The 24,546-nt window shown below is 44.5% G+C and overlaps 3 protein-coding genes across 6 annotated transcripts in view; 1 reads left to right on the forward strand and 2 right to left on the reverse strand.

Annotated features, from left to right (window-relative positions):
- Window positions 1-4,055, forward strand: part of FSIP1 (fibrous sheath interacting protein 1) — a 217,394-nt gene extending 213,339 nt beyond the window's left edge. For both annotated transcript variants that reach the window (XM_025295937.3, XM_006073019.4), the window contains one exon: window positions 1,067-4,055. In XM_025295937.3, coding sequence (XP_025151722.3) covers window positions 1,067-1,113 — 47 coding nt within the window. In that variant the 3' untranslated portion in view covers window positions 1,114-4,055. The remainder of the gene's footprint in view (window positions 1-1,066) is intronic.
- Window positions 3,679-19,486, reverse strand: THBS1 (thrombospondin 1). 2 transcript variants are annotated; one of them, XM_025295936.3, is made up of 22 exons: window positions 19,326-19,486; window positions 18,673-18,768; window positions 17,828-18,387; window positions 16,827-16,902; window positions 16,335-16,534; window positions 16,102-16,224; window positions 14,991-15,084; window positions 13,406-13,579; window positions 12,914-13,090; window positions 12,438-12,611; window positions 12,078-12,205; window positions 11,822-11,974; window positions 11,182-11,400; window positions 10,606-10,713; window positions 9,908-10,067; window positions 9,639-9,757; window positions 7,787-8,021; window positions 7,370-7,597; window positions 6,932-7,203; window positions 6,415-6,512; window positions 6,171-6,310; window positions 3,679-5,779 (listed from the first exon to the last, which is right to left on the reverse strand). In XM_025295936.3, the coding sequence occupies exons 2-22, from the start codon at window positions 18,737-18,739 to the stop codon at window positions 5,772-5,774; spliced, it is 3,513 nt and encodes a 1,170-aa protein (XP_025151721.2). In that variant the 5' UTR covers window positions 18,740-18,768; window positions 19,326-19,486; the 3' UTR covers window positions 3,679-5,771. The 2 variants fall into 2 exon arrangements, with proteins under 2 accessions (XP_025151721.2, XP_025151720.2); XM_025295935.3 differs by having other exon boundaries at window positions 13,406-13,582.
- Window positions 19,487-19,683: 197 nt separating this feature from the next.
- Window positions 19,684-21,257, reverse strand: LOC123464685. Of its 2 annotated transcripts, none has more exons than XM_045162101.1 (2): window positions 20,590-21,257; window positions 19,684-20,290 (listed from the first exon to the last, which is right to left on the reverse strand). In XM_045162101.1, the coding sequence occupies exons 1-2, from the start codon at window positions 20,853-20,855 to the stop codon at window positions 19,834-19,836; spliced, it is 723 nt and encodes a 240-aa protein (XP_045018036.1). In that variant the 5' UTR covers window positions 20,856-21,257; the 3' UTR covers window positions 19,684-19,833. The 2 variants fall into 2 exon arrangements, with proteins under 2 accessions (XP_045018036.1, XP_045018037.1); XM_045162102.1 differs by having other exon boundaries at window positions 20,576-21,252.
- Window positions 21,258-24,546: the final 3,289 nt, after the last annotated feature.

Genomic DNA, 24,546 nt, shown 5'->3' on the forward strand with positions numbered 1-24,546 from the left:
ATGAAAAGCTTCTTACTAAGATTAGAAGAATATTTACATTCCACTGTGGTTAGTGTCTCAATTTGTTTCTAACATTGAAGAGATGAAATGCGATCAGTTCTTATCTACCGTAACTGTCACATTTACTTCTTGTTTCACCCAGCTTCCTGGAATCTTAGTACAAAGCAAATAATAATGATAATGATCATTTTGATGTATGTCTCCAAATTCATAACCATTTTAGTTCAAAACCCAAAAAACTATCCCATAGCTGTAAGCTCAGTGAAGGCAAGCCCCTTACCATTCACTTTTTGTTATAAGTTTTGTGTACAGCTTGTGGTGACCATGCAGTTCAGTTCAGTTGCTCAATCGTGTCCAGCTCTTTGTGACCCCATGGACTGCAGCACACCAGACTTCCTGGTCCTTCACGTTCTTCGAGTCAGTGATGCCATCCAACCATCTCGTCCTCTGTTGTCCCCTTCTCCTGCCTTCAGTCTTTCCTAACATCAGGGTCTTTTCCAGTGAGTCAGCTCTTCGCACCAGGTGGCCAAAGTATTGGAGCTTCAGCTTCAGCATGAGTCCTTGCAATGAATAGTCAGGGCTGGTTTCCTTTAGGATGGACTGGTTGGATCTCCTTGCAGTCCAAGGGACCCTCAAGAGTCTTCTCCAGCACCACAGTTCAGAAGCATCATTCTTTGGCACTCAGCCTTCTTTATGGTCCAGATCTCACATCCACACATGACTACTGGAAAAACCATAGCTTTGACTAGATGGACCTTTGTCGGCAAAGTAATGTCTCTGGTTTTTAATATGCTGACTAGGCTGGTCAGCAAGTATCTTTTAATTTCATGACCGCAATCACTGTCTGCAGTGATTTTGGCTATTTTGAATATTGATTTTAATATTCAATAAATATTAAAATAAATTTAATATTTGCTCCACAGTGGTGATTGTACAATAAATATTAAATGAAAATGTGACTCGTCTTATGTGTAAAAGGATTTAATGTTTATAAAACATAGGTTGATAATTTTTCTTAACTATGCACAGGTATCTGACAAATTTGGTTATTCTTTTTAATGTGCAGATGAACAGGAGACTGAAGATGTGACAGAAGAATGTAAAGAATCTTAAGCACTGACTTGCTGGGTTGTGCTTTTAAGAGAGTTGGTAAATTAAGTTAAAATACATTTTTTTCCAAATTCTTTTAATTCAGTGAATGCATTATAGAGACCATTCCTCAAATGACGATTTTAATGTTTAGATTCTCTCTTTCTGGATCATATTTTTTTGGTATTTTTTGAGACTTGTGGTAAATTTCTCACTGGTTTTTCCTCATTGAAATTCCCAGGAAAATTGTTTTTTATTGCATTATAGAAACCAACATTTTATGTGTGCGTGCTATGGTAAAACTAGTTGAAGTTTTATGATTGTTTTATATTTGATATTACACATTACTACTTTGTTGGGGTTTAGACAGGTTTGTTGACCATGACTTGTGGTTTTGCCCTGATTTCCCTTCTTTCCTTCTCTCTATGCCTGTTAAGTAAGTATAGCTTGCTGTGAAGAGAAATGAATTTTTCCCAACAAAACAATGTTAGGGAACCTTATTATCTTATTAGTATTGGTACTTTTCATAAGCAGAAGTTTGACTGAATTATTTCATATATGACGTTTAGTTTGTTATCGTCTTTCAGAGTTTACCTTTTAGAATTCAGCAAATAAAGATAAGCTGGTTTTAAAAAAGCTGTATTACTATTTTAAGAGAGAGGGTTTGTTAGTTACAAGTTAGTAACCTGAATTTATGAGAACATTTTATGTCTTTTCCAAACCCATGTGCTTCTGGTATTTGATTGGTAAGTATGTGTGTGTGTGAGAGAGAGAAAGACAGAGAGAGAGGGAGGGAGAGAAGAGGAGAGGGAGATAGATGGCGAGAAGATAGTTTATGGCTTATAATATATTTCTCCAAATGGTATTTGGGGCATAGTGGACCTTTATGTTACAAAAGTTTAACAGAGGGTAGGAAAGTAGAATGATTAAGTAATTAATTCTACCCTTGAAAGGAATGAGACCCTTCCATAGCATGTAAACTGAAGGTACCTACCTCTAACAAAGAGCTGGCAAGCTGAATTTGTATAATATACTCAATAGGCTCCAAATTAAATGAAAGATTACCTTGATAAGAAAGAAAATGTTCTTTAAAAAGCAGAGTTTTTATTTTAAGTTTCCCTCTAGACCTGAGTGTTTGCCCCCAGAAAAGGTAGAGAAAAAGTATGAAAGAGCAAGAGCTAACTCATTTCAGGAATAAATTTAGAATCTTAAAATTTGAGGTTTTTTTTTTTTTTACTTATGATTCCTCAAGAAAGCTACTGACACCACCTTTATTGTAAATTCCCATAGGACCTAGAGTTTATTGCCGTTCAGTCCAACTCGGAAACGCATGACAATAAACTCCTACAGAAGGAGAGAGCTATCACCCCGATGGCGTAGTTTAAATTTTTAACAAGTCCTTTATTTCAGTACAACATGATTCGAAGGTCAGTCTTGGAGTGCATATGGAGCATTCCTGGTCAGAAAGCTCCAGGTCCCAGTGTCTTCTGTCCCATCCTGATACTATCAGTTACTTTTGTTTCGTTACTTAAAAGTGAATTTGAATTCTCTTCCAAGACTTCAGGGGCTGAGCTGCTCTGAGAATGAATGGTGTCATGTTTCAAAGAATAATTCTTTCAAATCAGTTTTCCAAAGTTTATAACCAACACCTTCCAGTTCCTGATTCTTCACCTAGATACCATAAAGTGATTTGGCAATTTATACTTATATATGACTATGCAATTTATACTTATATATGTTTCTAGAATGAGAGAGAAAAGTCAGTAAGGGGAAAAAAGATTCTGTCTCACTCAGCCTGTCCTTTTTGTTTAATGGACCTCAAAGGGAGATCTTTATTCATAAAAATTTTTATTCTAAAATTTTTAAAAATTCTTTTTAAAACTAAAAATTGGATGGTATTCTACATTCATGGTTAGCACACCTGAAGCTCAGGTTCTGCTTATTGTAAGGCTTTGGCTTTCTCACAATAAGTTGATATTTTATATGTGTGTGTGTACATATGTGTGTGTGTGTGTGTGTGTGTGTGTGTGTATTAGGATTTATTCCCAGTTCTCCCTCTCTTAAATCATCTTTCTGACCAAAGGCATAGTCACTCTCCAAAATGTGATCTCTATAGAATTTGACTGAGCTTTTCAAGGACAGTTTGTCCTTCACTAACATTTCTAAAGCTTCTTCACAGCCTGGTGTCCTCATTCATGGGTCAGAAGATGTAGCTGTGAGTATGTGCTTCACTCCTGTTCTCCTTTTTATTTTCAGGAACAGAAGTGGGCTTTGAAAAGGATTCGATAAATGACATTTAATGACATTAGTAAAATATAAACTTATATCCTTTTGAGTCCCACATCTTGTGGGGGTGGTCATTTCTCATTGCTTGTTTTTAGTATGACAGGCTAATTTATTTTGTTCTTTTATTCCACAAATCCAGCAAATACGTCATCTAAGCAACTGCGTCTTCTTAAATTGTATAGGAACTGGGAACGTTACCGTTCCTGTGATTTCTGTTTGTGTATGCTCTATTGGCTTAAGGATTCAGTTTACCCATACCTCATAACGTAAGGCCAGAAATCAAATAAACACGGATACAGTAAGTATAAATATAAATTTCCATATGATTTATTGTTGTTCCTTGTACATAAGAAACAGTAATATACAACTTACACTGCTTTAGAATGTAAAATGGATAAAAATGTGTACAAAAAAAGCACATTCCTAGAAAAGTATTGGCAAATAGTAAAAACAGGGAGGAGGGTAACAAGCAAAAAACAAATCAACAAAACAAAAAACGAACAATTCTTCAATTCAGTGTGCAAACATTTTATAAAAATAGAAATACTAACTCTACAGGCAGTATTTCCTGATAAATTATTTAAATAGCATATCTACACAATCTGAGATATCTATTCCAAAGGCATTGAGAAAATAATTTATAAAAATAAAGCAACGGTATACAAGATGATAGAAAAAAACAACTTTCAGAAAATGTATTTAACATTTCAATGCTATTTCCTTACTGGGAATACTTTTCTGCAAAGAATTTTTATACTATGTACAACATTGATTTTTTATTTTTTTAGGTACTACAGTAGCTTTAAGTTTGTTAGACACTTAAACTCTTTCTGTTTGATCCCAAAATTCTTTACTCAGTCACACAACAAATGAGGTAATATTTGTATACAAGTTTCACCTTTGTCATTTTTTTCTTTTGGAAAAAGGCAAAAATAATAAATGTAGATGCTTTTCATCTCCCTGGAAATAGGCACAAGGGATGGGATAAGACAGTATTAATGGCCTCTTGGCTTTCTTTGCAAACTAAAAACACTTGCAAATGGACAACCAAGTAATTCCACTTGGGAAAAAAAAGGAAAAAAGAATTCCAAATCATTCAGTCTAAGCACAAGGTGAAGAGCAGCTTGCTATGCTGGTTTCCTTGTGCCATTCCTGTGAAAGATTTGCTGATCAATCTCAACTACCTGCTCTCAAACACTTTCCATATGAAACCTAAATTCCAGGTAGAACAGAGTTAATAAATAATCTGTATTTACAATCTTACAGTCATAATGACTTGTAGCAAAGATGATATGGATAGTCCTTACGCTTCTTCCTGTTCCATGAATAGTCTTTCAGACAGATCCCCCAGAATAAGTAAAAAATAAATAGTTTACATTGTAAAGTGTTTGTTTAAAACACTAAAAACTACAGTCCAAAAGAGACAACTGGAAAACTCCATGATATTCAGGAAAAAAAGAGAGAAAAGGAATGTCTTAGTTGATAATTTTGTGCCTTTCTAACCATAAAAATACAAGCACGGGCTGCCCGTCCCTTGGGAGACAGCCTGGTGCTCACTGAGATGGTGTGTTTTCTTATTTTCCTGCTACATCTGCAGAAGCTACATCTGGAATACAACTGACAATTTCAATAGAACCAAGCTGCGGCAGTCAGCATTGCCTTGAGTTGGTTTAACTCCAACTCCCTGTTCTGGTCACTACAGGTGATGTGTTAAGGGGTGGAAATCTGGGAGGAAGTCCGGAAGCCAGTCTTTTCCTTCCTTCCCTGCTTCTATTTAAGTGCCTATTTATGTGGGTTAATCAGCTAACACGGGTCAGCATCATGAAATCCAGCAATAGTCTTTCAATCCCCTGAAAATGATTTAGTACCAAAAATGTAACAGTTCCTCCATATTTTCTTCATACAATCGTCTCTTGGGTATGCATCCTCCCCTTTGGGCTTTGGCCCCCCGCCCCCGCCATTCCAGAGGGAGTAGGTCAGGGCTGGTTTTGTTTGTCAATTCTAGTGAGTCCTCCCTTCTCTCACATGCCTGAAAACAGTTTGGAGTCCACTGCTCAGAGCTGGCCTCACAGTCGCATTCTGCTCTGACAAAAGCAGAGTGGGACAGGCACCTTCCAACCAAAGCATGTGGATGCTTTTGCTTTTGCAAAAGCCAACCAAAGTCATTGTTTGTCTCCTTGGAAGATTCTTCTCAGTCAGAGGCTGAATGCAGGGTCTGATTTGGAAAATTGCATTTTCTTGAGGCAAGTCACATGTTCTAGGAGTCCACACTCATGCAAGCAGAGAGCAAAGGCAGGCAGCGAGGAGCGATCCTGGGGGTTTTCTAAAGCCCATGGTTCCAGAAGGTGCAATACCAGCATTGGTTATGATCAGTCTTTCGATCAACAGTTTGATGATTAGGAATCTGTGAAATAAATATATAAACACATAAATACATAAACTGTATTCACTGAGGCACTGTAATCTTAATATCGACTAATATATTAACAACCTTGGCTCAGCTCTACTTTTATAATGGCAAAAGTATATTTTGAGATTGGTAGTTTATAAAATTACACATTAATGTGTTTGAACACCGTTGCGAGGTGTTTGATATAGCATAACCTTCCAGAACTTATGCTCTGCTTTCTAAGGCTTTCATTGTTTCATTTTTTATCACTGTGTCTTCAACAGCAAGATAGAAACAACTCCGTGTCTTATGCAGCCTTTATATCAGCCTCTTGCATGACTGACGTTCTTGATACTGGTCTGAATTAGGGATTTCACCTATATATTCACTGTCATTTTGCTCCTACCTCTGCATTCATATTTCAGGTCGGAGAAGAACACCATTTCTTGCGAGAAGACAAACAAGCCTAGTCTCCCACCGGCATAGGTTTTGTCATAGATGGGTCCTGAGTCAGCCATGATTTTCTTCCCTTCATACATCACCACTCTGCGGGGAAAAAAGGAAATCACCTTAGTGCCACCCTTACCTTTGGTCCCCTCCTCCCTGCCTGTCAGTATGACTTAAGGGATATTTAATCAGAGCAATCCTACCTGATGAAACCTGTCTTTGGCCTGTGGCTCAGACGCCATCTGTAGGCAGTGAAATCTTTCCAGCCGATGTGACGAGGGTCATGCCACAGTGTGCGCACCTGGAGGAAAAGGAAAAGCAAAGGTTGAAACAGCTTCATTATAAGATTTATGTTAGATTCCATGAAATGGAATGGTACTTGAAATGGTACTTGAAAAGGTACTGAGTTGACCCAAACTAGAGGGCTGCAATGTAGGATTTTTTTCCCCAAGGGCTTTATTGGCTATGCATATAGCCTTGAATGTGCATATCAGCAAAGAGAAGGGATGTTGACATTTTTGTTTGTTTGAAGAGGCTAAAACAAACAGTTTTAGCCTTTTGATCTCAAGTGAGCTACCCTCTCAGACGCTAGGATGGTTTTTGCAATGCAGAGCTTAATGCTATAGTTGGTGATGCTGGGAACGTGATGTCTAAGACTCCCTGGTGGGAGGCTTGGCCAAACACAACCTCCCTTCCCCTCCTGCAGGGTGTTGTTCTCACCTGGCCAGGGGTGTTTCCTGTGTGCCACAGGGCATTCCGCAGGTGCTCGCCAGGCCCCGTGGTGGAGTTTACAACCTTTACGGAAAGTCCAGAGTACCCCTGAGCCCTCGTGGGGTTGGTGTCCCAGTAGGATTGAGTGACTTGCTTCCACATCACAACATAGAAGCGGCTGCTGGACTGGTAGCCAAACACAAAGCCGGCATAGTCGTCGTCCCTCTCGGTGTTGATGAAGAAGGTGCCGCTGAAGTCCACGGCGTTAAATTCGTCATAACCTGGAAGAGGAGGCCACACCCAGGTTAAAACCTGCGGCCTTCTGGAGGTTCTCTGTCACATTCCCAGCCATTTTAGCACTCACGGGGACACATGCAACTGCCTGCTTTTACATTGGCTTCTTTCCCCTGTAACACTGGCCTTTCGTTTGAAGAACTCTCTACTCACCTACAGCAAGTCCAGGGTCACAGTTGACAGTCTGGACAAGTTCTTTACCCTGATGGCGTACAACCCAGTTAGGGTCATTCTGGGATGTCCCTTTGGGATCTAGAGGAATCATCTGGAATCGGCGGAAATCAGTCTCACTGATATCAACATTTTCGGGACAGATGTCATCAATGTCTGGCACCTTGTCCTGGTCAAAATCATCTTTGCAAGCATCACCTCGACCATCACCTAAAGGCAAAAAGGCAAGAGTTCAGTGAAATTCCAAAACACCATTACTGGTGCCAGAAATTCACTGTCTTGTCAAAGTTAACATTTTAGTCTCTTCATCCTCAAATGTATTCAGCTTTGTTTTTATTTCCTCAATCCAGACAGCCATGGTTTCAGTTACTCGCTTTACAGGTGGCTCCAGTGACTCACCATCAGAGTCCTTCTGGTCAGGATTGGGCACCAGCCTGCAGTTGTCCCGGTCGTCAGGAATGCCATCATTGTCGTCATCATGGTCACAGGCGTCGCCTTTGCCATCCTTGTCATGGTCAGCCTGGTTGGCATTGGGCACGTAGGGACAGTTGTCCAGGTTGTTCTGGTGGCCGTCTTCATCAATATCCTGATTGTTGTCACAGGTGTCTCCAATGCGGTCCGAGTCAGAGTCGAGCTGAAAGAGACAGAGGGTGAGTTGGAATGTGAATCCCTGATGCTAAAGAAAACTTACGGAGATTCTCCAGTGTCTGATAAGACCAGTGAGGTTTCACATCTATATCAACAAATCTTAAATGTTTTATTCTTGATCCTTGTATGTATTAGTTTTTAAAGGGATATTTGAAAGTTCTTTTAAAATAGAAAACTTTCTAAATAAAATTAAATAGCAAGCATCATTTCATCACTAAGGATAGAATGCCATATTAACTACTTATATCTTAATAGATGAATTGAATGCTCTGGGTGCAATTTATGTTCTATTCAAATTTTCAGTTAGGAAATTGTTGACACGTCAACTTCTACTCCAGGTCATTAAATCATGGCAACATGCACTGCTTTTCATACATACTGGGTAACCTGTATGGTGGGACAAATCATTTTCTTCTCTTTTAGGTATTTGGTTTTACATATCTAGTCCAAAAGGATTGTCCAGTGTTGGCTCAGGTAAAGTCAAAATTCTAATTTTTTTCAAAACCATATTTCTCAGAGTACCTTTTTTACCTTATTCACTACATATGGAATGCTTACAGATTATTTATACACAAATTGCAATTTTGCTTGCCAGTATTTATGCTCTTTGCCATTAAGATTTTTACATGATGAATTGTTATACATTTTATTATCATCTGAAGAACCAATACCTTATCCCGGGAGGTTAAATGGCACTGAGGTTTAATTTACAGTAAGACTCAAATTCAAAACAGATGACCCTCAATGCCTTTTGATCAAGAATGCTATCCCAAATCATTCATGCTTTTCCCTATTTCCCCAAAGCAATTCCTCCTGGTGCTTTTTGTTTTAGAGAAAGTCATAGAGCAAATAGTAGGAGAGTTTCTGGATTCCTCCAGAAATTAGCTGGCTTTATCATTTCTTGAATCTTTTAAAAAATATTTGCATTTATAAAAAGGTGGTTTCTAAATTTCCAGAATAATGGCTTTTAGGGGAAAAAAAAGCCTTAAGTTTTGCACTGAGAAAATAAATGATGAGCGATTACACCAGAAAAGAAACACCTTCAGACATGGAACTTGTTCTGGCTATGTCTGTTTGCAGTACTCCGTAGCACCGGTACAGAATTATCTGTTTGCAATGCCAAAACACTTGAAGAATGACAAAGAAACAGGGATTTCTCCAGTTTGGGGAAATATTTTTAGTTTGATTTTCTTGCAGTCAGATTATATCATGAGCCATGAAAATGGCTGTGTATCTTGCTTAGGGATATTTTCTTCCATCTCTTAGTTTCAGACATGATTAATATTCCTGTACAGTTGTCAGTCACAGATTTCTGCTTTGTATAATTTATCTTAACAATGGTAGATTCCACTGAGCAAATCATGCGGGCTTCTTATAGAGGATAAGATTGAAGTTACAAGACTGTCATGCTAAAGACCTATGGAACTCTGCAAAGAGCTTAGGTCAGGCAAACTGTTCACATGAAAATGCTGTAATTGGCTATGAGATCACTGATACCCATGGTAGTGAAAGTGTTTGAACTTAAACTCTTCTATTTTTAAAAGCGGCTTAGAAAGGGATATTCTAACAGTTTACTGAAAGATTCTGAAAGGAATCTACCTACCTGGTCTGGATTGTGTTCCAGGGGGCAGTTGTCACACTGATCACCAACCCCGTCCATGTCAGTGTCTTTCTGGTCCACATTGTAGACATACTGGCAGTTGTCCCGTTCATTGAGGATACCTGCAGAGAACACGGGACAGATAAGAGCTGGAATCTTTAGCCTCAGCTTTTTCAACCAGACTGCACACTAACAGCCAGCGCTGTTCAAGGCTGAGAGCTGAATGCCGTCACAGCTGCCTACGGGCTGGCTGGAATCAGGGAGCGCCCTACCGTCCCCATCAATGTCAGCTGCGCAGGCGTCTCCTTCCCCATTGTTATCTGTGTCGGCCTGGTCTGGGTTGTGGTTGTACGGGCAGTTGTCACAGCGGTCTCCCACGTCATCTCTGTCATAGTCGTACTGGGCTGGGTTGTAATGGAATGGACAGTTGTCCTGCCAAGAGAAGAAGCAGAGCACTGTACAACTTGGTCCATGAAACTAGCCTCAAATCACATGCATAATATATATAAAACTGTGAAAATGTGCAACAATCATTTTCTACTCGGTGGATATACTAAGTCCCCTGTAAAATGATCACTGCAAAAGTTAAAAGCCAGGACATAATGAATGAAAAATGAATTTCTGTTGGTTATGAGTCAGTGAGATGTAAATAGAAAGTCAACATCTCCATTCTGGGTGCAAGCAGAGAAAACCTTACTGTGACCTAGAGAAGACACTTGAAACCAATATGGGGAGCAAAGTGTCATTTGCTCACACATTGTAACTTTTTGCTCCAACTAGGGGAAAGGCAAGCTGTGATGAAAAACAAAACCCTCATTTAAAAATTCTCTTGGCAACATTTGTATCTGAAAACTACAGAATCACAATGAATAATTTCTGATGACTAAATATCAGTAATTTTGTTGAATCTTAAGCGTTACAGGCTGTTGCTGAACACAAAAGCTGAAAGAGGAATGGAAAACAATTTTACCCTGTCATCTGGAATCTTATCATTGTCATCGTCATCATCGCAGGCATCGCCGATTCCATCCTTGTCATAGTCTTCCTGCCCCGAGTTGGGAAGGTTGGGGCAATTATCCTGGAAAGAGAAGACACGCTGCAGCTGCAGTTTGCAAGCCTTTTGCGCAGCTCATGCACTAGAGCGTGCACCGAAACACTGCAGACAGAACCGAATGCTACTCTGTGACAGCAAGTATTTTCAGTGGGAAGACAAAAAAGTTTGCTTGGAGGATCTATACACACACACACACACACACATAAATACTTTGTATAAATGCTCTAAACTTTATATATACCGGGAACACGGGTCATGCTCTGCTGGCATTTGGTAGAGAAATGAACTTTTTTTGGACAACATAATCGACTGTGGAACACAATTGCCCAAAGGGCCTGTCCCATTCATGTTCTTGGCATGAAGTGATATAATAAGAATTAGTGTTCCTCTGCCTTTGGATGATTTGATCTTTCCGTTCCATTCCCCAAGTTTAAGCAATTCCTCAGCTCATCCCCTTGATACGGTTTCTGGAGGCGGGTGAAGGCGGGCTACCTTTCTGCAGTGGTAAGTTGCATTGGCCACGCACAGCAGGTCCTCGTTGGGCCAGCCGTCCAGGTCTGTGTCCTCCCCGCAGATGATGCCGTTGCCGGCGTAGCCAGGCTTGCACTCGCAGCGGTACATGGGGTCGCTGTAGTGGCCCAGGTAGTTGCAGTTGGCGTTCTTGTTGCAGTCGTGTGTCCCGTCTGTGCAGGGGTTTCGGGGCTTGCATACCTGAAGGCACAACATTCTGACGTTAAGGCAGAGCCTTGGAGGGTCCCCAGCTCCCCATTGCCTCTGGACAGAGATCCATGGGAAGAGTGCCAGTCTTCCCCATCCTCCCCTGGGAATGTCAATGCCAGGTTATAGGCTGACATGGCTTTATGTGTGTTTTCCTTGAACTTGCACATCACCCTGGCACTTACAAATCCAGCCACTCACAACTCACTCCAGAGCAGCATGGTCAAATGTGATGGACCAATTTTCTCTGCTGGATGAACAATTCATTTTCTAGTCCTGTTTCTAAAAGCTAGATTGACGCTCACCCCCTTCCCTGCTTTCCTTGAAGGGTGTGAGAGGACATTCCCTGCATTCATGGCTAGCTCAGTCAAGGACACCCCCCACTACTCCCATCTACTAGTCCCCTCTGCTCTACCTGCTTGTTGGCGGTGGCATGTTCCACGCCCCGGCCGAAGGGCTGCGAGCCAGTGAAGCGCGGTGGGCAGGGCAGGCAGTTGTAGCCGGGGTCTGTGTTCTCACACCTGTGCTCTCCATTGTGGTTGAAGCAGGCATCAGGGACTTCTTTGCACTGTGGAAGAAACAGGTTTGTTCATGTTTAGAGAACACTGCCACAAGAAGTGACCAAGGCAGATGAGATGCTTTCCTAGGTCTGGTAGCTCCCAGCTCCTCACCTCATCAACGTCTTTGCACTCGACGCCATCTCCACTATAGCCTGGGGGACAGGCACCACACTTCCAGCTGCCATCAGGGTAGCTGGTACACTGGACACCAGCAAAGCAGGGATTGGACAGGCATCCATCTGAGATAAGAGTGACAGGCAAATGTGGGTCTCAGCTGCTGTTACTGCCATTCTGGTCACTTTAAATGGGGGTATAATATTGTAAGGTCTGTATAACTGCTAACTTTTGAGATTATGTTGTCCATCTGGCATTTTAATCAAACCACTCAGGACCATTCAGACTGAACCCCCATGAAAGCTGACCATGCCATTAAGTGGTTTTGTCCTGGGCTGCCTGGGCTGTGTGACTTACCAATGGGACAGTCTTGCTTGTTGCAGATCTGGTTTTCTGTCACATCACCAATGCAGTCCTTGCCTCCAAACTGGGGTGTGGGGTTGTTGCAGAGCCGGCTACGTTTCTGTACCCCTCCTCCACAGGTGACAGAACAGATGTCCCATGGTGACCAGGGTCCCCAGCCTCCATTGACTGTAAGAAAATGAACCACAGGCCAAAGCTAAAACCAATTTTCAAACACTTTACCTTCACAGGAGACTCTCCTGAGCGTGTTCAATAAACCTCCATGACCCTGACACATGGTAAGGATGTCTGGGAAGAGGGTGAATCTGAAATGGTTCTATTTGCCATTAGAAGAAGCTGCTGTGCCCTGCAGGGCTGTGCTTCTGTTTGTTTCTCTAGGAGGCAACCTCCCCCCCGTCTGTGACTCATGGATGCCAGGCAGCCAGCGGGGTGGAGCTGCCAGCACCATGCCGGGGGATGCATGCACTTACTGGGGCAGGCGTCTTTCTGGCAGGCTTTGGTCTCCCGGGCTTTGCCCTCACACGGCTTCCCATTCATCTGGGGGCTGGGGGAGTTGCAGAGCCGGATCCTTGTGATCACACCGTCTCCACATGTTACGGAGCAAGATGACCATGGGGACCAGTGGCTCCAGCCGCCATCCTGTTTAACTAAAGGACAAACCTGATGGTTATATGGTGCTTCCCACAAGCCAAGCTCTATGTTAACACTTTAAATGCATCCTCTAAACCAAATCTTCAAACTCGCCAAACTAAAAATCTTTAAACTATTTTTACCCCCAATTTACAGGTAAGGAAAGAGCCTCAGAGAGGATAAGCTGTGCTCAAGGGTGCACAGATAAGGCAGAGAACTGGGATTAGATCAGAGCCTAGAACCTGTGCCCTCAACCTCTGTGCTCTGGAGTTGCTATTGGTGACAACAAGGACAAGTCAGGTCTCCACATCCCCAAGCGGCCAAACACTTACATCTCTTGTCACACTCCTGGATGTGGCAGGTCCGCGTCTGCACAGAGGAGCCCTCGCATCTGTTGTTGAGGCTGTCGCAGGAGCGGCCACGCTGCTGGATTCCATTGCCACAGGTCACAGAGCAAGAGGTCCACTCAGACCACGGGGACCAGCCATCGTCTGCAGAGTCGCTGGCTGCTGAGCAAATGGGTGCATTTAGTGTGTTATCATGAAAACAAGCTATTCTTTGGACTGGTCTGCTCAGGACTTTCTTCCCATTCCAGAGAGTGAAAAGCAGTATATTTGTTAGGCCAATGGCCAAGTGGTCATTCTGTGCACAGCTTTGGGGTAATTGCATGCTTTGCCTGGGTCGGTATAGCTGAACCTTTCCCCCACATATGTTTCTAGTCATCCTCGCCTCCTTCTTCCAGTCTGGATTTTAAATGAGTTTCCCTTTTTTGACTTAAGATGTCTTGGTAGGCATTTCCAGCCCCAGGCTTCCAAGAACACTTGGGTTTTAGGCAACTTATAGGAGTCACTTCTGACTTTCAGGAGAGCCCATGTGTTTGGCAGATGAATCTGAAGGCAGCGGAGCCGCTGTTGGCTCTGGCCCTGGATCAGTCATAAGGTCAGTCAGCAGGTTGCTCCTCTCACCCTAGCATTTGGGGCCTTTTCTGCACATATTTTCATAAGAGGGAAGTGTGTTTGTTTACCATCTGCCCAGGCGCCATGACTACAATCACGTCCTGTATCTGACAGGAGATAGAACTTGTTTTCTCTTGTCATCAGTTGGAAGTTTTCCTAGTAATCCCTGACTCAAAATTCAGCGCTCCGCTAGCCCCTAGCTAGCCTTGTTCGCTCTAACCCACATCTGAAGTGAATGCTGAACAGAAAGCAATGTACAAATGATTATGACAGTTCCAATGTCACTGATATCTCTGAAGGGAACTGGTTCTTCTGAGCTGTGATCTGTGTGTGTAGGAAACAGGGAGTGTGGGGGGTGTGGATGTGGAGGGTGAGTGCTACTTTCCTGTTTTATGCATCTTAGTTGTGATAAATCATTTCTATGACTTGTACTTACTACAGTGTCTTAGCAAAGTGATTAATTATACTGTCAGCAAAACCAGTACCAGACTGGGTACCATGAAACAATACAATTTCTTACAGAGCCCTGAGACTCAAACTGCTATTTTTTCTTAGGTCTCCTATGCCTGTAGATAAAATGGGTAGAACTTTCAGGCCCAGTTAAGTCCATCAATTTCTCCAGTGAGCAGATTTTTCTCGACTCTAGGCCATAAGGTCAGATTCTAAATCCAGTTAACTTAAAGCTTTTGCTGCTACCAATTCATCTCTTCTTTTCTCAAATCACAGAATCATACTCAATAAACTATACTAAGGTTATTGTCTACACCATAATCCAGGGGGGTAATTAAGTTTAGTCATAATGGCATTTTTTTGGCTCTATACAGCAGACAAGCTATCAGCTAACCAGATGCTGCAGCAAGAAACTGAATGAAAACGTGTGACAGAGATGGGACTGGGATTCCAGCATTATGCACAATCGATCCAGTCGCTGAAGCATGGTTATGCAATCTTAGGAACTTACGCCAGCACCGTGGGCAGCATTCTCCATCGGGAACTGTGGCATTAGAGCAGGGCATGATGGGACAGGACACTTTTTTGCAGATGGTAACTGAGTTCTGCAGGGCAACAGTGAAGGAGAAATGGGTACTAAGCATATTGCAAGCAGAAGCTTACATACTGAAACATTTCAATTACAAGCTGAAATGTCGTCTGGGCTATAAACGCTGTAGTGGAATGATTTTAATAGAAGATCTGCCTGTCTTTGGCAGCCACCAGTACTGTGGAGACAGTTCTAGTGCTGCTTACTTGTCACTCCATCCCTCTAGAATTCTTCTCAATTGCCACTTAGTCACTTATTCATGCACAGAACAGCATGAATTTATGCAATTGGAACCACCTAATATCATGAGTCAGATCTGTTACTCTATGTCTAAAATCAAACTCCTGAAACTCAGCCAGGACTTAAAAAATTTTTAAATTACATCTTTATGGGGAAAAGAAGATCAATGAGCATCTTACTTTCTCATGTATAAATATGGCTTTATATAATATTGGACAAGAATGGGAATTTAGCAAAGGTGGCTCCCAAATCCGGCAATCCGTGATTTGTATTTAAGCTTGACTTTGCTCAATGAGCCAGTAACACCCCCCAAACCCCTCTGCCCCTGGCGTTAGGTAGGGGGTGAGCCAGAAGGACACACGCTGCAGGCAGTACCATCTGAGGTAAGTGGATAGTTCTAATGATGTTGGGCTAAGTGATTTGAACAGTAATCAGTACTGTATTAAAGAATCTCCATGTCATAGCTGAATACGAATCAGGTTCGGGGGGGAAAAGTTCCAACTCGGTTTTACTTACCTGATATTCAACACTTAGCTCTTGAACTAAAGCAGGTGTTACCGAGATACTTAAATAGATATATTCTTTTAGATATTACTCTTAGCCTGTGGTATAATTAAGACTTTGAAAACCTCTGAGCATTTAAACGATTTTAAAGATGTCATAACTGCATCTTAAGAAAAAGACACCACTTGGGTATCTAGCCATGGAACATGAAAAGAGCCTCTGCAGCCATCTGCCTCTTTCTTCAGAGAGTGTGCCATCCATTCGTGTTTCAGTCCGTCGAGAGCCTTACCTGGCAGCGACACTCAGTGCAGCTGTCCACCGTCCACTCGTCGCCAGTCCTGTACTGCACTCCGTTGTGGTAGCAGAGTGGGGGCCTCCTCAGCTCATTGGCCAGCTCTTTGTTCTCTTCGGTCTAAAAGGGGGAGAAAGGTTATTAGCATCGAGCCTCACTTTCAGTCCCTCAGCATCATTGGGGATACACATGCAGGGGCTCCTGCTAACGGGGCGGGTGAGGCCACTGACCACTTTGCGGATACTGTCCTGCAGCGTGGTCACAATGGTGCGTAGACCCCTGAGCTCCAGGACCATGCTGGACAGCTCGTCACATGAGATGCCACAAATGGCTTGCAGGTCCTTTGTCTTGTGGCCAATGTAGTCGGTGCGGATGGCGGGGCTGGACCCATTCACCACGTTGTTGTCAAGGGTGACAAAGACACTGGTAGCTGCCAAGGAACAAAGGAACACAATGAGGAAAGGCGGAGAACGTCTTCAAGTAGGTGCTCCCACCAGCCAGCCCCTGGGCATCCTAAGTGTAAAAGACGTTTCATTTTGGGTGAGGGAGGCAAAAGGAGGGGACCGTTGAGTGTGGAAAACTGTTTGAGGTCACCTTTATATAAAGGTAACTATGTTACCTGGGGTAATTGATGCACAATCACCATTGCTTCAGTTTCTCAGCTTATTTTGGGCGGAATGCCCTCACTTTCCCATATGCCCTAAAAACAGAGGGATACTTACAGCTGGAGCAGCCTTTGTTCCTGAGGATGTCTTCTGGTGTGGTTCCAAAGACAAACCTTACATTCTGCAGCACCCCCTGTGAGCAGAGGATATACACTGTAGAGTGTTGGTGGGGGCCAAGGGGTCGGTGGTAGGGGGGACTGTTTACGCTAGAAGGAGCACACAACAGATGTTCTAAAATTTGAAAAGAACTCCCTTTCAAGATCACCGTCAAAATAACACACCAAGTAACTGTTGGTGAATTGCCAAATTCACGGGAATTGCAAAATAACTTCAAAAATCTTAATTGTATCTTCTGCCAAGTCTGCAGTCTTTTACAAAGAATTCAGTTATCGGCCTACTTGGGGATACAGGAAATGGAATCTGATATTGAGGCCGGAGGATACAATGACACTCTCCAGTGTCAAACAGTTAAATGTGGGAGTTTCAAAGCCACAGACCCAAAGATCTAGAGGTTTAAGCAAGGAAGACACTGCAGCAGCAAATAGCCACTATTTTAGTCTTTTCTTTGGGATCGGTTACATCCCCATGAGGAAGCCAATAGCCAAGTGGTATTTATCCTGTTCATAAAAAGTATCCAGTTCAAGCAATATTATAATTGGTGCAATGCATTTGAAATTATTTTCTTGAGAAGAGCATAAAGAGTATTTAAGGTTTGAATAGGCAGTTACAGGAAAACCATTTCTTGTTTCCTTTAGAGGTTTTCAATGTCTGATCCCTAGAACACCAGCACCAACCTCACCTTGGAACCAGTTAGAAATGTAAATTATCAGGCCCCATCCCAGACCTATTGAATCCAAAACTCTAGGGGTGGGATGCAGCAGTATACATTGTAGTAAGCTCTCCAGGTGATTCTGATGCTCCCTACTGTGTGAGAACCACTGCTTTAGTGCATAGGCAATATTTCCTATACTGGAACCCCTGCCTCTCCTGTTATCACACTCCTGGTCATAAGCTGCCTAGCAGTCGACCCCGTGGATCAGGAATCAAAGCGGCCTCACCTGGAAATTGTCATTGACACCTCCTTTGGCAATGCGGAGTCTGGCGATGCTGGCCAGGTCCCTGGTGAAGATGCTCTGGATGGGGACATCCAGCTCCGCATTCTCCATCTTCTCACAGTCGATGTACAGCTGGGCCCTGTCCTCCTGCACAAACAGGGTGATGCTCTTCCACTGGCCAGTCGCCAGGAGTGCTTCTTCCACCGACACCACGTGCTGCTTCCCCTGCACGGTCAGGCTCAGGTCCAAGGTGCCTGCCTTGCCATTGGAGACCACGCTGAAGACCTGGCCAGAGTGGTCTTTCCGCTCCACAGCCAGCAGGGTACCCCGGGTCTTCTTCATTTGCCTCAGGGAGGCCAGGAGGAGGAAACCTTTCTCCGCCCGCACAGCATCCACTAGGTCTTGGAACTTCTTGTCAGGCACAGGGGGGATCAGGTTGGCATCCTCTATGCGGAAAGCTGGGCTAGAAGGGTCAGGACCCTTCACCAGTCGGCGCCCAGAGCCCTTGCGGGCAGCTCCGGTGAGTTCAAAGATGTCAAACACACTGTTGTCTCCCCCAGACTCTGTTAGACAAGAGCAGGACACGTGGTGAGCGCTCTGGGTTGGGGGTGGGGTGGAAGCTCAGCTCTGGGGGGTGGGGGTGAGGCAGAGGGCTGGAATGAAAGCTCTTGACAGCCACTGGAAGAGCTAAATAAAGGGCACAGTCAGAGGCAACCGGCATCCTGAGGTTTGGTCAGGGCTCAGGGGAGAAGCAGCTGAGAGAGGAGTGCACAGGGAGGGAAGCGCACCTGGGGTAACCCAACCTCCTCCTCTTCCCTCCCCCCACAGAAGGTATTATACAGACTCACCTGGAATGCGGTTGGAGCCACAGGCATGCAACAGGAGCAGGACACCGAGTCCCCAGGCCAGCCCCATGGTGGAGCTATTTGTGCCCAGCAAGGAGCCTGCAGCAAGGAGCACAGAGCCCAGGGTCAGAGGCTGCCAAGCAGGGAGTGTGGGCAAAACCCAGTTGGCCTTGGGGCTAGAGATCCCTGGGGATCCCCCTTTGGACCCACATTTGCTGGAAGGAGGGGCAACCGTATTTACTTTGGAGAGAGCATCAGGAAGAAAGTAAGAGTTGAGGGGAGATTACCGCTTTAAACAGGTGGTGGGGGCAAGACTAACCACTGGGGAGGCGTTTTTCCTTGAGAAGGGTAAACACTGGACCAGGAGATGTAGTTTAGGGGCGCAGGGAGGCACAGTCCTTTTCTAGAGGACTGATAGGACTTGGGGAAAAGAAGAAAATCTTGGGGTGTCCTGGTGGGTTAGTCTGTGAATCCCAAGGCTGGAGAGGATGGCTCTGGAGCCCTTCCACAAGAAGAGTCCCCCAGAGGCTGGGAGCGACAGTACGGGGAAGGCAGAAAATATTGAGATCCGGGGTTCCGGAGGCGCTGAAGCCTGGGAGCTCCAGGTGGCTGGCCAGGGCAGCACTCGTCCTCGGCGGCCGTCCGGGAGTCCTTACCTGTGCGGACGCGGATGCAGCGGCCGGGGCCGGCGACAAGGGCGCAGCGACGGGATAGAGCGCTGGAGAGGCGCGGGGTGGAGGCCGTGGATTCGGAGGCTGCGGCTGGGAGAGCTCGCCAGGGTGGGCTCTCAGCGGCCGGCCCGAGTGCAGTGGCTGGCGAAGCTGAGGAGCCGCGCGCTTTTAAAGGGGCGCTCACATTCCTGGGGTTTCCTCTGACCAATGAGAGGCCGCGGGGCAGGAAGCGGGAGGGGGGCCAGTCTGGGTTCCTCTCTCCGCCCCCCGCTGCCTGGCGCACAACTTTCCAGCTAGAAGGTGGAAGGGGGGCGGCGGGGGTCGGGGCCTAGGAGCACTGGAACTTCTCAGAAAAATAGGTGCCCGCCCACGCGGCCTTGGCGCTCACGGGCTCAGCACTTGGGCTCTGGCGCCGAGCGGCCCCAAGCCCTGTGCGCGCATCCCGAGCCGACAGGGCCCTAGCCACCCAACCCAAGACCCTTAAGAGAGGCTTTCAGGCAAACTCGTCCCCTTGAATGCCTGCGCGACGGCTGAAGGGTGGACACTTGGGGAGCGAACCCGTTTGTACAGAAAAAAATAAGCCCAACGGGGTAAATGGGACCAAGAGGGAATCAGTAGTTGAAGGAGTTCTCTCTTGGGTACTTGTTGATCCTCGTCCATCCATCCAGGTGGGGTGGGGACCACGGGACCCGCTTAGCGCCGCGCTCCTGCCCTCGCCCCACGCCTGCCCTCCGCCTATCCTCCATGGACGTGAGTGGGTGTCGCACTGGCCAGCAGTGCGGGTACCCGGCTTGGCTTCCCACGCGTGTCGGGGCAGCCTTTCCGCAGGGGCTTGCCGCCCGAGTCCCCGGGAAAGTGCCATCTTCCCAGTGCTGCGGCGCTTCCACGGCTGGCCGCTTGGAGGCGATGTGCGAATTCTGATCAAGGGGATGCGAGCGGACAGCTTCTTTCTAGTCAGGAATGTTAAGGAAACGTACTTACTCTTACCCACTTTCCTAAAGCCAAATTGGAAATTGTGTCTTGAAAAACAGTTTTTTGTGCCCACTCGTGCTGCTTAACGTGACTCCTGGTTGGAGGATTTGCAGCACCATCTGGCTCCAGAGTCTTGAACTATTTACAGAATAGACTCATGGAGTAATAAATTACCTTCTTCCTATCATTTTATTTCCTTTTTTTCCCCCCCTCCCTGAACGTTCTTTTCATTTTTAGGCTCCCGAAACCGAGGTGTGGGTTACATTTCTGTGGGTACACCAATGCCATGAGTGCTGCCGCTTGCTTAATGCTTCTGTCATTGGAAGTTTGGTGTCCAAGCCACCGTCCCAAGCCAGCATGACTCCAGCTGCCTGGAATTCCATTCATCTCTTCGGCTGGGACGTCAGCAGCCGCACTTCCCCTGCTGTGATCCCAGACTATCAGGCTGGCCCTGGGACCCAGGGCGCAGGTAGTAGCTTCACCAAATAAGGATCTCAGCCACCGGCCAGGGGAATCCCTAGGGTTCACTTCCCTCCTTAGCATTCACACCTGGCCAGATTCCCAACACCCACACGTGTGTAAACATTCATCTAACTGGCAATTTCACTTTTCTTGTGTGGGAGTGTTGTGTGACAAGGGGCATGTGGGTGATGGAGTGTTTACTAGTTACTCAGTACACAGCAAACACCTCTAGAAGATGACAAGTATGTTCTTAAGACAGTTGTTTGTTGCTTAAGTAGTTGCTAAACCTGACAGATAGATTTCACATGCTGGGAGACAGAAATAAAAACCTCTATTGGATGATTAGTCAAATCAGATTCCTGTCGTGAAAGTCATAGGTAATGATTCATCAAACAGATCTGACAATTCCAGAGTCAGCAGCCATACACTCCCCTCCCCTTCCTTCTCCTTCCTAGCATCCTGTTAGCTCCTTGAAAGGTGACTTTTCTTTTTTTTTTTTTTTTTTTCACTTGCTACTGATAATACCGGGTACTTAGGAACAGTTTCAGAAGATGGCCTGATGGTCCCCTGCTCCTCTGGCCTACTTGTTAATTTTATATAGATGAATGGAGGGTTTGGGGCCACAAGAGGCGCACAAAAGCAGGATACATTGCCCTTTTAGATCATCTCCTATAGGCTTAGCTGAAGGGACAGAGCAGAAGCTTATTGGAAGGACCCTTCAGGGGGGCCACTTCCAGGACTGAAGAACTGTAGGCATTCCTCTGTACTTCTCTTGGAACGTGGCTTCTTCCAACAAAAGAAGAAATCTACAACCTGTTATATACCCTGCAAATAGCAAGGTGATCTGTACAGTAGCAGGGAAGAGCTTTCATGTCAGACAAAGCTTACGGAGGCCCTCCAACACAGAGGCCTTGCCCAAGCTGTGGTACTCCAGTTTTTCTGGTGGAAAGGAAGGATCACAGGGGAAAGGGTGGCTGGGTCACTGATAGGAGCACATCCGCATTTCTGCTAGTCAATGTGTGCTGAAAATATTCCTCAGAAACCTAAATACTTCTTGGAGAAGCAGGATGGGAAAAGGGGAAAGAAAAATTATACCTTTAATATGGATGATATTTCCCTCTTGTGTGTGTGTATCCTCGACCTGGAAGTTCTGGGATTTCAGGCCAATAATCTGACATGGACTCAAGGGACGGGCCTTCCAGGGACAGGATCTGGTTCTTGCTTTGCTAAGTTGTTATCATTGAGGATTACATATTTAAAATAAAGTTGTTAAGTATATGACATTTTTCTATAGGATTTTATTTTTATAAGTTCCTCCTAACTGGATATGGAATTGATCTAAAACCATTGCCCATGAATAGGAGGAACAGGACTGTCAGTAATATCAGAAAAAATTGCTTATGTAGCAAAGAGAAGCAAGATGTGCTGTGTTTTGTGTAGGAATTTAAAAAAAAGCTAGAAATATTCAGCCTTGTTATTAGTAATTTCCTAGAAGTGAACAGCAGCCAACTATTGTATTCTAGAATGGACCAAAATCCTAGCATCTCTGAAATGAAGACATCAGGTATTCATTCCCTCTGTGTATTTTCCCTAGATCACGGTTCAGAGTTTGCTTTAGTTCAGCCACCTGGATGGTCAGAGCCAGAGGGGAGTTACCGACAGGTGTTTCTTATCTTTCAATCAAACATCAGCTCAGGCTTCCCTCTCCTTCAGGAGATGTTCTCCTACAGCTTTAAATTGACCTGTTTCTTCTTTGGAAACATGCGTTCTCTCTACCACCCTACTCATCGCCCTCCATTCTTTAGTGTTTCAAAATTGATTTTATTTCCAAATGTGTAAGGACTAGAATGTAAGTATCCAAAGGTTTGGGCTTGGAAAGAGCTCCAATATTTGGGAATTTCCAAATCCCTTTATACTCAGCTTATGGCCCAGAAAGACTGGAAACTCACCAGCTCTCAGACCAGCTCCAGCATTTCCTGCAGTTATGCCTGAGTTCCTGGGGTAGATGAGGTGATAGACCCCCCAAAACATTGTACCCCTTCCCCACAGAATTGAAGCAATACTCTTGGGGAATTGATCTTAGTGGGAAGAGGTAGGACTATCACTTTAATGGTAATTATGTTTCCTGCTTCCGTCTCCCACCAGAAATTGATTTGGAGATTAGCATGAGACCCACTTCTGGCCAATGAGAGCTTTGCTGAAGGCTTCTGGGAAAACATTCTTACTTGGAAGAAAGAGCCACGTGAAGTCAGGTTCTCTCCATCTCCACTTAAGTCTGAATGCTGGCAAGCCGTGTTGGGTGCTGCTAGGGGAACCAGACTTAATGTGAGACCAATGCTGGAGAAGGAGGAGCAGGGAGATGAACAGAACTGTAAGTCAGAGCATATTTTTGAGCTGCCAACCTTAAAGGCCATGATACCTCCAGATTTCTCTGGATATGTGCTTATTGTGTGTGTGTGTGTGTGTGACTCAGTTGTGTCCAACTCTTTGCTACTCGATGGACTGTAGCCAGACAGGCTCCTCTGTCCATGGAGTTCTCCTGGCAAGAATATTGGAGTGGGTTGCTGTGCCCTTCTCCAAGGGAGCTTCCTGACCCAGGGATCGAACCCAGGTCTCCTGCATTGCAGGCGGATGCTTTACTGTCAGAGCTACTAGGGAAGCTTATTAGTTAGGCCAAGTTGTTGTTTTTCTGTTACTTAGAGCCGCAAATATTGTAACTCATGAAGCTTTTAAATTCTCTCTGCTTAGGTTGTCTTTTCACACACTTTGCTTTAACCTCTTCTGAATTTTTTAGAGTAAGAGAAATAAGAACAGGTCATAGGATAAAAATGTTTTCAAAGACTCTTCACGTATATTATTAAGGTGCTTTCCAGAAAGGCTGCATTGTTCTCTCTCTCCCTGTCCTTTTGCCAGCAGGCCCTGCTAGCCCCAGGCATGACTCACAGCTGACTGGAGAGACAGAGCATGACTTCTGATGTTATTGTGTCTTTGCATCCCTTCTTTGGGGAACTGGGAGATATAGTCCAGTGCGTTCAGGAAAGAGTATCCAGAATAAGCTTATCGGAGGGAAGGAGTTGGGAAATTGATCTGTTGGGAAATTGAGGATATGGGGCAAGAGGAGGGACAAAGAAAATGATGAGATTTTGACCCGAGCCTAGGGGTGCAGGGCTAGCCAGGGTGGGTGATGGAAAGCCCTGCATTTGAGACCAGTCTCTCTGACTCCCCTTTCATACTCTTCTCTCTATTCAACTTTTTTTCCGGCTTCCTTGAGGTGTAATTGACCAATAAACTTGTAAAATACTTAAAGCATGCAATGTGATGATATGATACATTGTGAAAGTATTCCATCCATGGGTTAATTAACACGTCTATCACCTCACATAGCTACCTTTTTTTGTGTGTGAGAGAAAATGTTTAATTCTATTCTTAGCAGATTTCAATGATACAATATGGTGTTATCAACTATAGTCACTGTCTTATCCACTAGATCCTCAAACTTTATTCTCTATTCAACTTTTTATGTTTTATCATCTTAATGCCCCTCAGGGCATCAATAAGGATGGGCTGGTTTGAGTTTCATTGTAGAAACTTGTTTTCATTGTTTGTCACCCTGCAAGAAGACCACACATCCATAGGTACTTACTAATAGGGAAGGGAGCTGGGAAAGCATAGTCATCTTTGGGACTTGATTTAATGCGTACAAAGCATACCTCTTGCATCCCAGTTTCTTCTCTTTCCACCAGGACTTCAAGTTCCTCTAAAATAAAACCTT

Source organism: Bubalus bubalis, chromosome 11 (genome assembly GCF_019923935.1).
Source record: "Bubalus bubalis isolate 160015118507 breed Murrah chromosome 11, NDDB_SH_1, whole genome shotgun sequence".
NCBI classification, from domain to species: Eukaryota; Metazoa; Chordata; class Mammalia; order Artiodactyla; family Bovidae; genus Bubalus; species Bubalus bubalis.

Coding starts and splice junctions, on each gene's coding strand:
- THBS1 (XM_025295935.3), bottom strand. CDS start 18,739: ATGGGGCTGGCCTGGGGACTCGGTGTCCTGCTCCTGTTGCATGCCTGT. Junction 12,206..12,437: donor CAAGCAAGACTGTCCCATTG/GTAAGTCACACA, acceptor CTCTTATCTCAG/ATGGATGCCTGTCCAATCCC. Junction 10,068..10,605: donor ATAAGATTCCAGATGACAGG/GTAAAATTGTTT, acceptor TTCTCTTGGCAG/GACAACTGTCCATTCCATTA.
- LOC123464685 (XM_045162101.1), bottom strand. CDS start 20,855: ATGCTAAGGAGGGAAGTGAACCCTAGGGATTCCCCTGGCCGGTGGCTG. Junction 20,291..20,589: donor GCAGCACTCATGGCATTGGT/GTACCCACAGAA, acceptor ATTCCTGACTAG/AAAGAAGCTGTCCGCTCGCA.